This window comes from Typopeltis vanoorti, chromosome 6, assembly GCF_054136105.1.
Source record: "Typopeltis vanoorti isolate ZY-2024b chromosome 6, IOZ_Tvanoo_1.0, whole genome shotgun sequence".
NCBI classification, from domain to species: Eukaryota; Metazoa; Arthropoda; class Arachnida; order Uropygi; family Thelyphonidae; genus Typopeltis; species Typopeltis vanoorti.
Window position 1 is genome coordinate 86,150,684 of NC_143554.1, and position 13,775 is coordinate 86,164,458.

The window sequence follows — 13,775 nt, forward strand, 5'->3', positions numbered from 1 at the left end:
GTACTCTTGGACAACGTAAACAATCTAGTTTATTAAAACTGATTAAAAAAGTATTCCAAAGATTGCAATTCTGATTTAAGCTCTATTTTCCTCGAGTTTACCTTAAATGAGGTCAATGTTATTTGGGAAACTGTTTTAGGTCAAAGTTATATAGCTTAATCGTACTAACTAATTGACACCCTCCTTGTGAATTACAAGGACATTTTTAAAACTCCAAATTGCAGTTTAAGTGAAATACTTTCAGGTGAACCTTTAATTGCCAAATTCCCAAGAATGTAGACTGGATGCTAGCTGCATCCAGTCTACCTTCATTATTGCCGAAAGATTAATGCAATCTCGCGATTGCGTTCCATTAGGTCCAGAAATGGATTAACAGCTTAAAGCTCTACTCTGTGATCCAAATGCATCTTACTTGAGTATTGTTTCTGCCAACTTAATTATGGAAGCTACAAGGCTCCGCAGCCATTGAAAATTTGATACTATTAAAATCCAGACGGAAGACTATGTACATGAAAGGTCGCAGATCAACATTGAACTAGAATGCTTACATTTAAGTGTGCATCGGCAAGGCAACTTTCCCGAAAACCTGCAAATATTCTAAACTTTCGGCAGTGAAAGTTTAGAGTATTTCTATTTAAATAAGTGTTTGAGCATATTAGGAGATTAAAACGGTTATGACATGCTACTAAAAGTTCGTCGTCATCACACCAAACAAAATAATCCTCTGAAATTAGTTCTGTTGCGACCAGAACTGAAGTTAATTGGTAAAATGACTTCCACTGGTTGTGAACTTTCAGTATATTAATCCTACGGATTAATATACTGAAGTCCGTAAAGCAAGGATATCAAAGTTTTTGACATAATTCGGAAATGTTATAGGGATCAGACATGAAATATTAAAGCTATTTTAGCTCAGGAGGGGTGGCTGCAGAGAGATTCCCCTCTAGGCGAAGCTCATCCCCCCCCCTCCTAAAAGCAATTAGAGCATGAAGGAACATCTTTGAGGTTACTTTTAGAGGAAAGTATGCCCGAATTCGATTCCACACTGTGGATTCGAATTCCGGCCTGTTAGTTGGCAAACGGCTACATTAACAACTCGCCAATTGAGACGCGTTTGCTGGATTTCAGTTAACAGTAAAACACGAACTTTTTTTTTTTTTTTTTTTTGAGGGGGAGGTGACATTACTTATAGAAGCGTTGGGAACTAAGATTTCCCAATTAAGTCGGACCATCACTTAATGGAAATATGCTTACTTCACTGGATATTCTACGGAGTATTACTCTCCTGAAATAGAATTAATAAAACTATTAATCATCTCAGAATAATGAAATAAAGATTTCACACAAGCGGTTTTTTTTAAAAGGCCATATTATTCACATTGCTACATAATTCATCTGATTTTAAACTAGAATGTCAGAGATTAACATAAAATATGCGGCAATTAAAATACGAACAGTCATTAAAGACATTAAAATTTGAAGTCTTCTTTTGCCAAATTAGGAAAAACTTGTGTATTTAGTTATAGCTTTTGTACCTTCAGATACTGCGTGCTTTGCTAATTCTCCTGGCATTATAAGACGTACAGCGGTTTGAATCTCCCTGCTGGAAATAGTTGAACGATGACTATATTTTGATAGTCGGGCTGATTCCGTGGCAATGCGTTCAAATAAATCCATAATCAAACTATTCATTACAGCCATCGACCGACTGGAAATACCAATGTCAGGATGAACTTGTTTGAGCACTTTATAAATGTAGGTACCAAAGCTTTCTCTTCTTTTTCTCATGGGTTTCTTTTTCTTGGTGGTGCTGTGGGCAGCAACCTCAGGAATTTTGACTGTTTTCATAGCTTTACCAACTTTTGGAGCCATCACAAACAAAAATTCAAACGCTGCGAACTTTTAAAAAAAAACGGGTCAAATCTAAATCACTTAAACAGACCACCAGGCAGCCTTTCTTCGCCGTTCTTTTATATACATAGCGTGATGCATTCTGGGTATTCATCACTACTTATGATTCGTTATTATTATTTATGTTAAGTATTTTTTAATGAATGTTTATTACCAACGAAACATGAACGAAATGTCAAATTTAAATCAATTTAACTAATTTGTGAATGAAAATAACGAAATATAATGGTTGGTTGATACAAATTGCTTTTTTTTTTTTTTTTTAATTTTGAAATCTTTCACTTTTAGTTGAATAAAAATTCAAACGATCTAATTAAATAGGTTATTATTTTCTGTATGTACTCATTAATGAACGACATTTAAAGCTTAACAGAAAATCATTTTAAAAATTAAAATTATTATTAGTACCAGTATATGCAAAAAAAAAAAAGGAGGTAGGTGTAAGTTAACCTGTACAATATTATGAAAATCGTTTTTCATAATTTAGTTACCATTCAAATTAGGACAGAAGTAAGCTTAGTGATTTGCTGTTCATGTTGGCATTCCTTTGAATAGAATCAACCCCCCCCCCCCCCTACAAAAATGTTACACATTTCTTACTATTTATCTACCTGTGATCTTGATATAATAGGGACAAAATCAGCGAAATGACTGAACGTTTTAGATAATAGCACACTGGGGGAGGGGAGGGGGGGAGTTAATATTGTTATCAATTATCTACAGAAAGATAATATATATATATATATATATATATATATAAAACACTGTACTGAATTCACATTTCTGAAGGTTACTTCCAGCGCTTTCGTATTTCATTGAGAGAGTTTTTTCTTTTATTTTTTTATTACAATAACACAATTCTGATTTTGTTTCTGTTATGGGGCAAATACAATATAATAATAAAATAATTCGATTTTTTCTTAACCTGGAAAATAAATAAATAATTATAATAATTGAAACAAATTGTTTACTTTATTTAATTTTGGTGTAAATTACTGAACTCACTTAAGATTTGTTCAGAACCTTTTTTAATTAATAGATACATACACAATATGTATCTTTAATATACTGCAATATTGCATGTATTTTTAAAATTTAAAAATACATGCAAAATTTTTTCAGAATTTTAATTTTTTAAAAAAATTGAAATTTTGAAAAAAAAAAACATGAATGTACTTTCAATAATTTAATGTCGTATTATAGTCGAAATTATCTCCCTATATCTCCCAAAGGCGGAGGGAGATAGTCGAAACTATCTCCCTCCGCCTTTGATTAATTTCTATGCAACAGATTTGTATTGAAACTCATTGTTTACTATTAGCCCATTAGTGGTAAGGAGCTGTGCTTTATCAAATGTATATTTCCATCCATCAATGGCTTTAACAGGCACTTAAGCGCCCACAGCCTTCCAAGTACTCTTGGATTTCCTAACCGTAATACGAGTATAGGGCGGTTACTCCCTATGCCCCTAAGTATTCTTGTCTGTAAATTGCGTGTGTTCTACTGACTTTTGGTAAACATGGTGATAGACTTGTTTCGAAATGAGCAAACAATTTAGAGGCGGGGAGAAGGGTATTATATGACAATTGAAAAGTGTTTTAAAGTGCAGTCAGGGCCGCGTGGATAAGCGAGATGGAGGAGAGAGGGCTTCTGAGCTATACTTGTAAACGCTATCGACATTTCCTCAAACAGGAGACTTTAACTATATTTTCCTCTTTCTACAGCAAAACATGTAGCTCAGTGTAATGTTATGTGAGTGGTTATTAATTAATCTTGGATATCATTTCTGAGTATTTTATGGTTGTAAATTGGGAGTGTTCTCTGCGCGAACTGTGCCTTGCGGAATGAAAGCCAGGAGATTCCCGGAGGAGAAAAAATTGTGCTGTATTCTTATGACACTGGTTTGACCTTTAATTGAAATGCGTCTTGTAATATTCCTCTCACAATAGTGCTATACCACTATGAAGGTTCATTCCTATTAATGACCTCAAACTAGTCTTTTCAAGCAAAAGGGTGTTGTTGAAAGTTTATTTTTCACTTGGTTAGATTATAATAATAATAAATTTAGTTTAATCCTTTATCTATGTGTGAACAAACAAAGTTTGCGCCTGTATCTCCCATAATACAAAACACATCTCCTTGTGGATATGTCTAATGTTATGCATTAAGGGAAGGTCCATTACCCAGACTAGTTTGGACCTTTATTGAGGTCTCTTCAGTGGGAGCCAGGCCCAAGTGGAGATACCAGGCAGAAGCATTAGCAAGGTTATCTCTACCTATAGGAGTTGCCAAACGGTGTGCCACATTTTTATTAAATTACTCTGGATTTAGAGAAAGATGTTGAAGGTTTATTTTTCACTTGGTTAGACTATAATAAATTTACTTTAATCCTTTATCCAAGTGTGAGCAAACAAAGTTTGCGCCTGACAGTATCTTCAGGACTGGGGTAAGGTAGTACAACATCGGGCAACTCGTTGCAAAGGTGGAGCAAGCTAACATCACTCCTATCAAGGGTGTTGTCGTTATCGACTACGCTACGGGAACACCAATCAGGCGAGTGGGAGACAACTTTGACGGTAGAAAACATGCACAGATCACAGCGAAAGAGCGTGATGCTGATTAACAGACTTTAAATAGTAAAAAAAAAAAAAAAAAAAAAAAAAATATATATATATATATATATATATATATATATATATATATATATATATATATATATATATATATATATATATATATATATATAATAGTGATATATTAAAGAGTAGAGCATTTTCGGTATCCTCAGGAATATTTCTTGGAAAAAGGATACATTTCATATTACAAGCATTATAGGTCGAGACTTCGACCAACGACATCGAGTTCATGCGATTTCGTAAGAATCGCTTCATTCAAACATACTCGTGCTAGAATATCCAGCGTATATACCCGGTAAGAATATCTAGCGTCGGTTTTAAGATTTTAGTCACATAAGCACCCCCTCCTCTTTTTTTGCAAATATAATAATTATACTTTATTTATAAATAACATTCAGCAAAATACACCATTCTAGCCTTTTATATATATTTTTATTACATTATATTATAAATATATTATATATATTTATAATATATTTATAATACATTTATAATTCAAAATTAATTTTAAATTTAAAGATAACAAACTGGCCCAAGAATACACTCACCTGACAGACATGGGATTAACCATGAACTGTTAAGAATATTCTAAAATTCATGACTAAATATTTCACTTTGTATATAGTTTAAAAGGAATAATATGAGGACTAAATATGAATGAGCGAGATACCAGAAATATCTTCGTTTATAGGATTATATTTGTAATAAGCAGGGCCGGTCCGAGACTATCTGATACCCCTGGGCAAAGAAAATTTAGGCGCCCCTATACATCGTCTCTCTCTCTCTATATATATTTTGTCATACTCACACAAGCACACGTACATCTACACATGTGGACATTTATAAAAATAAATAATCGCCCCTAGGTGATTGCCGAGGTTCACCTAATGATAAAACCGGCCCTGGTAATAAGACATCTTTATTCATATCACAAATATAATCCTGTAAACGAATATATTTCTCATATCTCACTTCATTTTATTTTTATTATTATTTTTTTCCCTTCTAATTCATAGCTATTCTTTTCTATCTGAGTTCCCTATATAACTTCCTCCTTTATAATTATTATTATTATTATTATATAATTCCATGTAATTTTAACAGACTATCGTACGTGCAACATTTTGACCAGCGGTTCATATTTTGATGACTAAAGCGCATGCGTCACAGGCACATGACCTTGCGTGGACAAACCCTAGAACAAGTTATTTCAGCTTGTGTGTATTTTTCATGCAATTCGGGAGAAACGAAACTGCAAACAGTTGTGCAATGTTTGGATCTAGATGCAGCCTCGTATCTGTGGACTTCGTTTCGCTTATCGTATTTTTTTCGCAATAGTGCGGCATCAGTGTACGCGAAATATCAGTTATTCCGGTCTCGTGATTATAAAAAAGCAAAGTTATATCTGGTGGATTCAGTTATTACATTCCTGCTCAGAAGTAAACAAGGACAACGGAACGTAAACGGTATTCATTTAATATTATTTCTTGAAAGTATTATTTACGTTTATTTGTGTAGCAAGTTTAATGTTAACACGTTTTTTTGAAATCAAATGTATATTACTCTTTGCAAAAGGGAAAGATCCCCCTAAAGATAAAGTATGATGAAATATATAGAATACAAAATATGCTAACATATTACTTTTAGAATAATATAATAGTAATTAATAATATAACAATAATTAAGTTTACATTTTTATTTCTATTTTTCTATAAACAGTCTTTTTCCAATAATGTTACTTATCAGGTCCCCGGTATTTCTAGATCTTACATTGTTTTGCTAACTTTTTCTCTTCCATTCTGCGTAAGTAATGACTCCACTTTAGTTTAATTCTGCTCGTACATTCTGTACTAAGTTATGAATTATATTCTGATAATTGCTGTTCTTGACTGAATTTTTTATTTCATTTGTATTTTGTACCCCCCCCCCTCTCCCCACAAGTTTTTCCACCTAAAAGGAATATCAAAATCATCTTTAAGGTGCGAATTTCAATCAAAAATAATTGAACAATGTAAAAGTTAATATGGGAACATCTTTTTGGTTCGTTATTATTATTGTTATTATTTTTCAAAGTAATCATTATTATAGACCAAGTTTAAAGGGGAGAAAAAAATTAAAAATCTGATTATCAAACGGTATTGTGACAGCAGCACTAACCTCAAAAGTGAAGCCGTGTGGTTTATGCTAGAAATCGCAAAATTTAATTTTATGTCTTTTTTTTTAGTTGCTATTAAACATGTATTGTCCACCTGTCTGTACCCACGAAACATGTTAAAGTTTTCGTTCTTAATCTAATTCTAGATAAAAGACTACTTTGTGAAAGATATTTTCTTCCATTATAATTTCATTTTTATTGGCAAACCAGTTTAAAGTAATATATTCCCCCCCCCCTTTTTTTTTCTTCTCGTTATAATTGGACCGCCTTTATTCGAAACATTAATAATTCGGTATCCTTCAGTACAATAATATCTATTGAACAATATAAAAGTTAATATGGGAACATATTTTTGGCTCGTGATTATTAGATTATCCATTTTTATAACAGGAATAAACGTGATTTTATAACGTGATTATCCATTTTTGTTTGCAAAGCAGTTTAAAATTATAATAATAATTTCCTCCCTCCCTCCTCGGCTTGTCTTGATAATATTTAATCAAATAGCATGTAAAATTAAGAAAAAACTAAATGACATCTGTAATAAATATAATAAAAAATTGCTCTAGGTTCAATTGTTGTAATAACTGATGGCATCACGATAGAACAAATGCGATTAAATGTATCTTTTTAAAGATTATCCGTGATAATTTCCTTTCTTGTTATAATAATATGTACAAAAATAAAATTTACTCTTTTATTATATTATAAAATAATAGCATTTAATATCCTCTATTTAAAAGCAGTTCTCAAAGCACATTCAAAAAAGTTTGAATAGAATAGAAATTTTTCATAACTAGTTCTGAAACTACGACAAACCGGTTCTTACGAAACGGTGTGTTATCTTTTTTTTTTTTGTGATAAATTATCATTTTGAGGAAAATCATTTCAGTTCTGACGTTGGTTCTCTATTAGTGCATTTGAAATCAATATACTAAACTTAGCAATTCACCCTCCAAATTAAGATTATCAATAGTGATTTAGCCTTTCTTTTCTAGGTTGAAAGTATTGCAAAAGGACGTAAGCATCTATTACCGCCTCAGCTATGAGCTACTGTAAGTAAATACCTATTGTTAGTACATAATATAGTCTTAAACTGACGGGCTTATTGATTTCTAGTATGAAAAATGTTAAACAACTGGAAACTTAATTTTGTTCTTGTTTATGACAGCGATGAAAATATTTAATAGTTTTAAATATTATGCTTAATTACACGATTTGATTTTTACTTCCATGTTCATCCGGATCATTTATTTACGAGTTCTAAATTAAATTCCAATAGACATCATTATTAAACTATTCAAGCTACGTTATTCAAACTGTTCAATGCATTGCTGGAAGTGTGTGTGTGTGTAGTTTAATCGCTTGCAATATATGGTTTTGTCGCTTAAAATGAGGCAAAAGATTTTAAAAAGTATAGAATGCTTTCCATAAACACCAAAATTTAGATAAGCTGAAAAACTTAGGTAATGAACAAACAATATTAAATAAAATAAATTATATAATTACCATTTTATGTAAAAGCGGCGTGGGTAGGTGTTTTCGTTTAAATGTACTCTGCATAATACTTTCCTTGTAATTTGTTCTTACTACTGAAATAACCAGATTTCTGACTTTAACGACAAAATGTAAACTGCAAACAAGATTATATTAAATGGTATTTTAGTATTCATTGCATTACTTATCATGTTAACCTTGTTTACGACTACCGTACTACGTTTAATTGGCGGTCTTGCATGAGTTGTACGTAAGGAAGGAAGCGCGTGTTAACATGATTCAGAGTCTGCATATCTTATGTATATATCTCGACCTTTTGACATTTTATTCCTGTTATAAGACTCGAACCTCTCTTGATATCTTAGCTGAAAACACTTTTCGAAAGCTCATTTGGCAGGGATGTATTTTATTTTATTTTGTGTATAAATGAAATGAGTGTTTTGCATATTAATTATTACAACAGAGACTTGAAAACCTATTGAAAAAAAATGATATTAAGCAATTTTAACTATTATCCTTATAATACATGCAATTACTAGACAAAACTGGGCGAAATGAAGGGTGGTCGGCCACGATGAGTCTTGAGACTCCAGGCAAATGACAAGTAATATAAAAATTTTTTTTCTAAATATTGCTGTGTATAATTTTATTTAGTGTTATTAATAACTTAAGAGGTGCTATTATTTACTAATGTATGAAATTTTCAATTAATTTATTGTCATAATTATAACATTGTTATGCTTTTGTTTGAGTTTTGAAAACGATTCAAAGTTCGAGCAAAAGAACACCTATCTTTGCATCCGGGATTTATTATACAATTAATGTCTTCTAGACAGTTTCTACTGCTAAAACTTCTTGCAAAACATCATCTTCTTAAAGCGCAATTAATACTTGAAGTAATTAGTTACAGAGACGGTGCGTTAACAACGTTATTCCTCTTTTTTGGTGTGTAAACACATCGAAAACTGTTCCTATAAATACAAATCGTAATTGTTACTATATTTGCAGATCCACCTACTTATCCAGTCGGAGTTCAACCTCCCTATAATCCTCAATATCCGAACATCAGTGCTTATCCTCCACCGCCTGGAACCAGCGTCATGGTAACTCCTGCAGTGGGTACAGGAGTAATCGTACCAGGAGCGACTAATGTGATTGTGGGAGAGCGACGACCAGTGAGCACAGTGGTAGTGCAGGAGACGTATCCGAGAAATCCAACGGTCATTGTTCAAGAACAGGTGAATAAAAGTGACTTTAACATTTATGCTTCCTAAAGTTAACAAAGCTCAGCCTGACTCATCTCTTTTGAAATGATTGTCCATTTCTATTGACATGTTTGATTGCACGTTCATGTCTACTAGTAACATGCATTACATTAGTACATGGATGATTTGATCATTATGTGGAAAATGCGCTTTCCTTAATATGTTGATAAGAAGGCAATTCTTCAGTATAGTGTTCACCGAAACGAAATCAATTTTAAAGTCAAGTAAATTATCTCTTTACACTTCTGCATAGATTATTCGTCAAGTATTGGCATCCGTATGCTTAATAGTAGAGCGAGCATACGGAGAAGAATATTCACCACACACACACACTTTTCTCCAGAAAAAATATCTTATTTGCTGTTATTTAGAATTACTTATGAAACATTAAGGTCTATGTATTTATGGCTGATAGTTGTAGTGTTCTTGCAGTTTGCCTGTTTTTTTTTTTTTGTTTTTTTTCTATGAAAAATCTGAGGAGGAAAAACCTTGCTACTTCCTTATTATGCCGGCTAATTCACTTTCAGTTGAAAAGTTCGTATAAAGGTTGTTCCTTCTAGACAGATTTGAAGTCTGGCGTTTTCAACGTTGAAAAGGCCAGACCGAGATATGGAGGCTGCACTGTAAGGGAAATAAATTTAGATTTTAATCCGACTCGGCCTGCTATCCACAGCAATTAGAAACAAAAAGATATGAAATTTGCAAGTTTCACATCTGTAATTATTATTACTAATTTCTCAATAAAATCAAACCATGAAGGGTAGGGGAGTGAGAGAGAGATCCTTCGGGTTTACACAGACATGAATTTGATCGTCAAATTGCAAATGCAAGAAGATAAATGTTGTTTGTCTACACGTGGCATTTTATAGAATATTTGAGAATCAATTACGAAATAAATCATTTTTCATTGAATATTCACAATTGATACTTTAGGAAACGTGTTTCATTATGCCAACTTCTGTCATGAAAATTAATAGTATCACTTCCCAGGATCATAGATGGCAATACTTAAAATGGTCTGATCGAAATGTATTTCATATAGTTATGTATTAATTATTTATTTTTAAACTGCTAAATTATAAGGTCCACGTAATGGAATCAGGCGATCCTCCCGACTATGGGATGATTGTCGTTCATTTAAAGATTTCATCGCATTATTAATTTCTCAAAAAAATCAAACCATGAGGGATTTATAATTGGACATATTTAATTATTGGTGTGCATCAATTCGTCAAAAGTGCAGCTCTGTAGTATTCTTTGGATCAATTTATACTCTTAATCATTTTACTGTGTTGCATAGTATTCTCACAAGAAAATCAGTTTTGTGACGCTGTCTGGAGGAATATACAACAAATTGCCCATTGAAAAGTTCTGAATCGTCTAGGTTATAAGAAAATAAGGAAACGTTTAGAGTCAGTCTCATATGGATGACAGGAGTTTCACCAACAACTGAAGTTTTTATTATTATTTTTTATTTTTTAGTTCCACAAACCTGCCCGAAAATACATACAATTAACAGACCACATACCAACACCATAACTTCAATTCTAGTCAAACTAAATTTCATACACTAATGTAACATTTAGCTGAAAATGGAATTTGTATTATCGGAAAAGCCTCCGTAGCTCAGTCTATTTTGATGATGCCCTACAGTTGGAAAGAATTGAATTCGAATCCCATCTAAGACGCGAAGAAAACCGCTATCAAGACTTTTTCCGCTGAAGGAGTTAGCCTGTCTCATAAGGAGATGAAGAGGGTTTATTCCTCCCAGAAGATCCATATTTCCATGCATTTTACACACAAAAATGTATATTTAGGCATAAGACCAACTACTTTATCCTAATCTTACTATTTTTACCTTTTAAAATTATTATTATTGAAAAATAATATACCATTTAGAAGAGAAATTATTTGTTGCTATAAGCAGCTACATATTTGTAATAATATCCTATTAATCACTGTTGCATTGTGTGACAGTAATCAATTGGATATTTTTGTTTATCCAATTTAAGAGTTTAACAGTTTAATTATCAGGATTATAATGGAAATCATCATTCCGAATCGGACATTTTAAATTTGTAATTTAAATGCTTGGAAGCACTATGGTTAAGCGTATACAAAAGTATTAATTCTTTTGATTACAATTGCGTGAACAGGAATCCATTAAAAACAATCGCAATGAAACGTCTCCATTAATATGAATATATCTTTTTAAAATGTGGGTGAAGTGAATTCTAATGTTTGCTTATTTATTTTCAGCATCACAATAGACCAGGATTTGGAGCAGGAATCTTAGCTGGTACAGCATTAGGAATGGCAACAGAAGCTATGATCGAAGGACGTCATCACCATGGGCATCATGGACACCACCGAGGAATATTTGGGCATCATGGACACCACCGAGGAATATTTGGGCATCATGGCCACCACGACCATCATGGCCACCACGGACATCATGGTCATCATTAAGAGTTGTAAATTGTAATTAAGATTGTGCAAATCCTAAGTTGTCTCACTTTTTAAAATTATTCTTGTTATTGCGCATTTTGAAATGATTTATCCGAATTTTTATTAAAATACCCAAATAGCAGCAGAATGACGTTTTCTTATTGTGGTCATATATACCGAAGCAGAAAATAGAAAACTGATATAATTTCCTTATTCATTACCTTAAAGAATTTATTTGTTAAAATTAATCAACATATTTGAGAAATTATTGCTACATCTAAAGTGAAATCTGATACTTTAATTCTAACTGGTTTGTCTGAATGATTGATGTAATGTAACCGGATATAATACATTGAGTTGGTATTAAAGCTGTGCATGATAAAAAACATGGACGTCTAAGATTGGTACACGCAGATTATATTATTACATACCTTACTAGTTATAGAATAATGAATAGTTTATTGTTTTCGAATTTATTTATTAACTCTCACTTACTTTCCTAAATTATTCATTAGAAGGCAAGATAAGTATCACTTATACCTGGACCATATGAAAAAAATAATTGTCCTATAACATTTTCTCCCTTTTTTTCTTTCTTTCCCCTATTCCTACATTATCCATAACCAGTCTCGGCATTTAAACTTCGTTTATTCTTTCACCATGGAATAATAAAAGATACAATTTTCATAGAGGCCTCACCGAATTTTAATTTAAACCTATTGAATTAGCCACTGCCAAACATGACGATACCTTACCATTCATTTCTTAAGCAATAAAAAAAGTGAAATTTGTCTATATAGGCGCCAGCTTCTTTCTTCTTACAGAAAAAATAAATATAACTCCACAACAGGTTTATAATAAAATTTTCAATAGCCTAAATATGCTACAGAATAAAAAAAGTAAAAAAAAAAAAATACTGAATAACTACGACTATACATGTTATGGAGTAAACAGGTTTATTACCAAAGAAATACACTAGGTACCCATAATTGTTCGGACACCCCTGTTATTTGAAGATATGGAACATTCCAGGTTTGTTGATAACATAAAAACCGGTGTACAGATAGCAGGAAGCAGTATTTCATTGTAGCAGGTGGTATGGCTACATGACGTGAACTCGATGACTTCGAGAGACGTGTCATCATGGGCTACCACATTAGTGGCATATTCAACATGCCATTGCCGCACAACTGGAGCATCCAAAATCAATGGTTGGCGATGTGATCAACAGATGGAGCCCTTCTGGCATCACTAGTGCAGGAAATCACCCAGGGCGGCCGCCGAAATGACTGACAGAAACAGGAGGAACAACGTCGAACATGGCTACTGTTCGACGTTGAATGTGTTTTCGACTGCAACATTTACTCCAGCACACGCCCGTGATTCTAATTTGTGTTCCACAGCGCCAGTAACACCATGGTGAGTACTAATACTCTATGAAGAGACCACCATTTACTGGGTTTCTACAGAAGAGCAGTGACACGCAAGCCGAACATAACAACAACAAACAAGGCAGATCGTCTAGCTTGGTGCAAAGAGCATGTGAACTGGACAATAGACCAGTGGAAAACGGTACTCTGGAGCAATGAATCGAGGTTCACTTATTTCCAGTCTGATACCCTGCGTACAAGTCTGACTGTTGGGTAAAAGGCACCCAACAATAAATGACAACAAACAGCTGGTTAGGAGTGGGACCACTGGCCGTTGTCTGTGGTTTCAACAAGGTAGCACAGTACCTGGATAATCACGTGCTGCCTACACTGTGGAGATTTTATGGAACAGACTCTTGTTACTATAAAGACGACAATGATCATGTCACGAAACTGCAGCTGTTATGGAATGGTATGAAGAGATGGGTATTAA

At 33.0% G+C, this 13,775-nt stretch overlaps 1 protein-coding gene and 1 pseudogene across 1 annotated transcript; one reads left to right on the forward strand and one right to left on the reverse strand.

Annotated features, from left to right (window-relative positions):
- Positions 1 to 1,497: 1,497 nt before the first annotated feature.
- Positions 1,498 to 1,872, reverse strand: LOC150105663 (late histone H2B.L4 pseudogene; annotated as a pseudogene).
- A 4,001-nt stretch (positions 1,873 to 5,873) lies between these two features.
- LOC150105664 (uncharacterized) lies at positions 5,874 to 12,302 on the forward strand. The gene is made up of 4 exons (XM_090394984.1): positions 5,874 to 6,013; positions 7,701 to 7,757; positions 9,208 to 9,437; positions 11,724 to 12,302. Exons 2-4 carry the CDS (start codon positions 7,748 to 7,750, stop codon positions 11,931 to 11,933), a joined length of 450 nt encoding a protein of 149 aa, XP_090251110.1. The 5' UTR covers positions 5,874 to 6,013; positions 7,701 to 7,747; the 3' UTR covers positions 11,934 to 12,302.
- Positions 12,303 to 13,775: the final 1,473 nt, after the last annotated feature.

What these genes read in the sequence shown, in the direction of transcription:
- LOC150105664 (XM_090394984.1), top strand. An exon ending in CGGTCATTGTTCAAGAACAG is followed by an intron (nt 9,438 to 11,723) that starts GTGAATAAAAGT and finishes ATTTATTTTCAG; the next exon opens with CATCACAATAGACCAGGATT.